The 1,572-nt window shown below is 70.1% G+C and overlaps 1 protein-coding gene across 1 annotated transcript in view; it reads right to left on the bottom strand.

Annotated features, from left to right (window-relative positions):
• Positions 1-33: 33 nt before the first annotated feature.
• Positions 34-1,572, bottom strand: part of ABCA2 (ATP-binding cassette, sub-family A (ABC1), member 2) — a gene marked incomplete at its 5' end in the record, with an annotated part of 16,279 nt that continues 14,740 nt past the window's right edge. Inside the window, 4 exons of the mRNA XM_012721160.1 lie at positions 34-663; positions 935-1,141; positions 1,232-1,369; positions 1,443-1,569. Coding sequence (XP_012576614.1) covers positions 628-663; positions 935-1,141; positions 1,232-1,369; positions 1,443-1,569 — 508 coding nt within the window. The remainder of the gene's footprint in view (positions 664-934; positions 1,142-1,231; positions 1,370-1,442; positions 1,570-1,572) is intronic.

Raw genomic sequence — 1,572 nt, 5'->3', positions numbered from 1 at the left:
CCCTCGGCCCGCCCCCAGCCCGCACAACACACGGAGACTTTTCAGTTTTATTTAAAACAAACTTCTGCGCTCTGTACAGGCCCGGCGGAGCAGCCAAGCTGTGGGAGCAGGGGCAGCTGACGGGCAGGGAGGTGGCTGCCCTCACCTGGCCCTGGGGCCAGCTTCTCCATCCTGCCACCCGATGTCTCCCAGGCGGGGCTACCCCCCAACACTGGGTTAGGGGCCTCTTCCTGAAGCAAAATAAATAAGCGCCTGGGGGAGGGGTTCACCCAACCCCACACGCAGCCCCCCAGGGCCGCCATCCAGACCCCGCCACAGCTCAGTTCTGGAGACCCGGCCAGGAGAGGGGCTGGCGGGCGTGGCGGGCATACCGGACCCAGGGCTGCTGGGCAGGGCCGGGCTGGGTAGAGGCGAGGGGCTGGGCAGACCCCAGGCTTTAAGGCAAAGCAGGGTGAGGGTGCAGCCCAGGGCCGGGCAGCCTTTGGCACAGTCAGGGGGGCCGCGGGCTGGCAGGGGCAGAGGGCGGGCTGGCGGGGCGCCAGGGGTCCTGGTGCGCAGCCGGGCACGGGCGGCCTCGGCCACTGCCTGACTCCCATCCCACAGTGTGTCCCGGGGCGGCTGCGGTGGTCAGCAGAGCGTGTCTGTGTTGAAGGAGAGCTGGGCCTGCGGGCGGTGGGCGGGTCGTACTCTGCAGCCGCGGGCACCATCCCCACTGGCCAGGCCCGGCCCCCGGCCCTCAGGGTCCGCCCACTTAGGGCTCGGGCGGGGCCCCGCCCCCGCTGCCCTGGAGACCCTGTTTCCAGGGGCCTGGCTCCTCCCGCCGGCTCCCGCCGCTGCACCCTGGGCACGGGGTGGCACTGCCGCCCCTCAAGCTCAGGAGAGAGTGCCCAGGCGCCCACCACCAGCCCCGGGCTGCTGGACCCAGGCCGCTCACCCGCTCCTCCTCGAAGCTGATGAGGCCCTCGTCCTCCGTGTCCAGGTCCTCGGGCTCGTCGGCCACCAGGGCCCGCAGCTCCGTGGGGGTGGGGCGGGGCCGGAGCAGGCTGAGCAGGCGGCCCAGGGGCGACTGCAGGGCTGAGGGCGGCTCCGTCTCCTGCTGCTCCAGGTTGTCGCTCTGCTTCTTGGCGAAGTTCACAAACACCTGGCGGACGGGTCAGTGGGTGGGCAGACGCAGGTGGGCAGGCGCCAGAGTTGGGGGAAACCAGGGCGGCCAGCACCGCTGGGCACTCACGTTGTCCAGGGTGGTCTGGCTGACCGAGTAGTCCTCAATGCCCAGCACGCCCACCACCTGCTCCATCTTGCTGAACACCTGCGCCAGCGAGATGTGCTCCGACTTGAGCTGGTACTGCACCTTCGTGTGGTGGCGCTCCTGCTCAGAGGCCAAGAGGTCAGAGGGCGCCGGCAGGGCGCCCCCCCACTCCCCGGCCCGCGGCGGCGCCCACCTTTAGCACGGCCTCGGGGAAATTCCGGTTGAAGAACCGCGCCACATCTTTCACGCTCTGGCTGCTCCTGGTCCTCACGGTGATCATGTAGCCGTCGCCAAACCTGCGGGTAAGGCTCATGGCCCAGCTC

This window comes from Condylura cristata, unplaced genomic scaffold (assembly GCF_000260355.1).
Source record: "Condylura cristata isolate star-nosed mole 26May11 unplaced genomic scaffold, ConCri1.0 scaffold00006, whole genome shotgun sequence".
NCBI lineage: Eukaryota > Metazoa > Chordata > Mammalia > Eulipotyphla > Talpidae > Condylura > Condylura cristata.
This window is presented reverse-complemented; position numbering and strand designations above follow the sequence as displayed.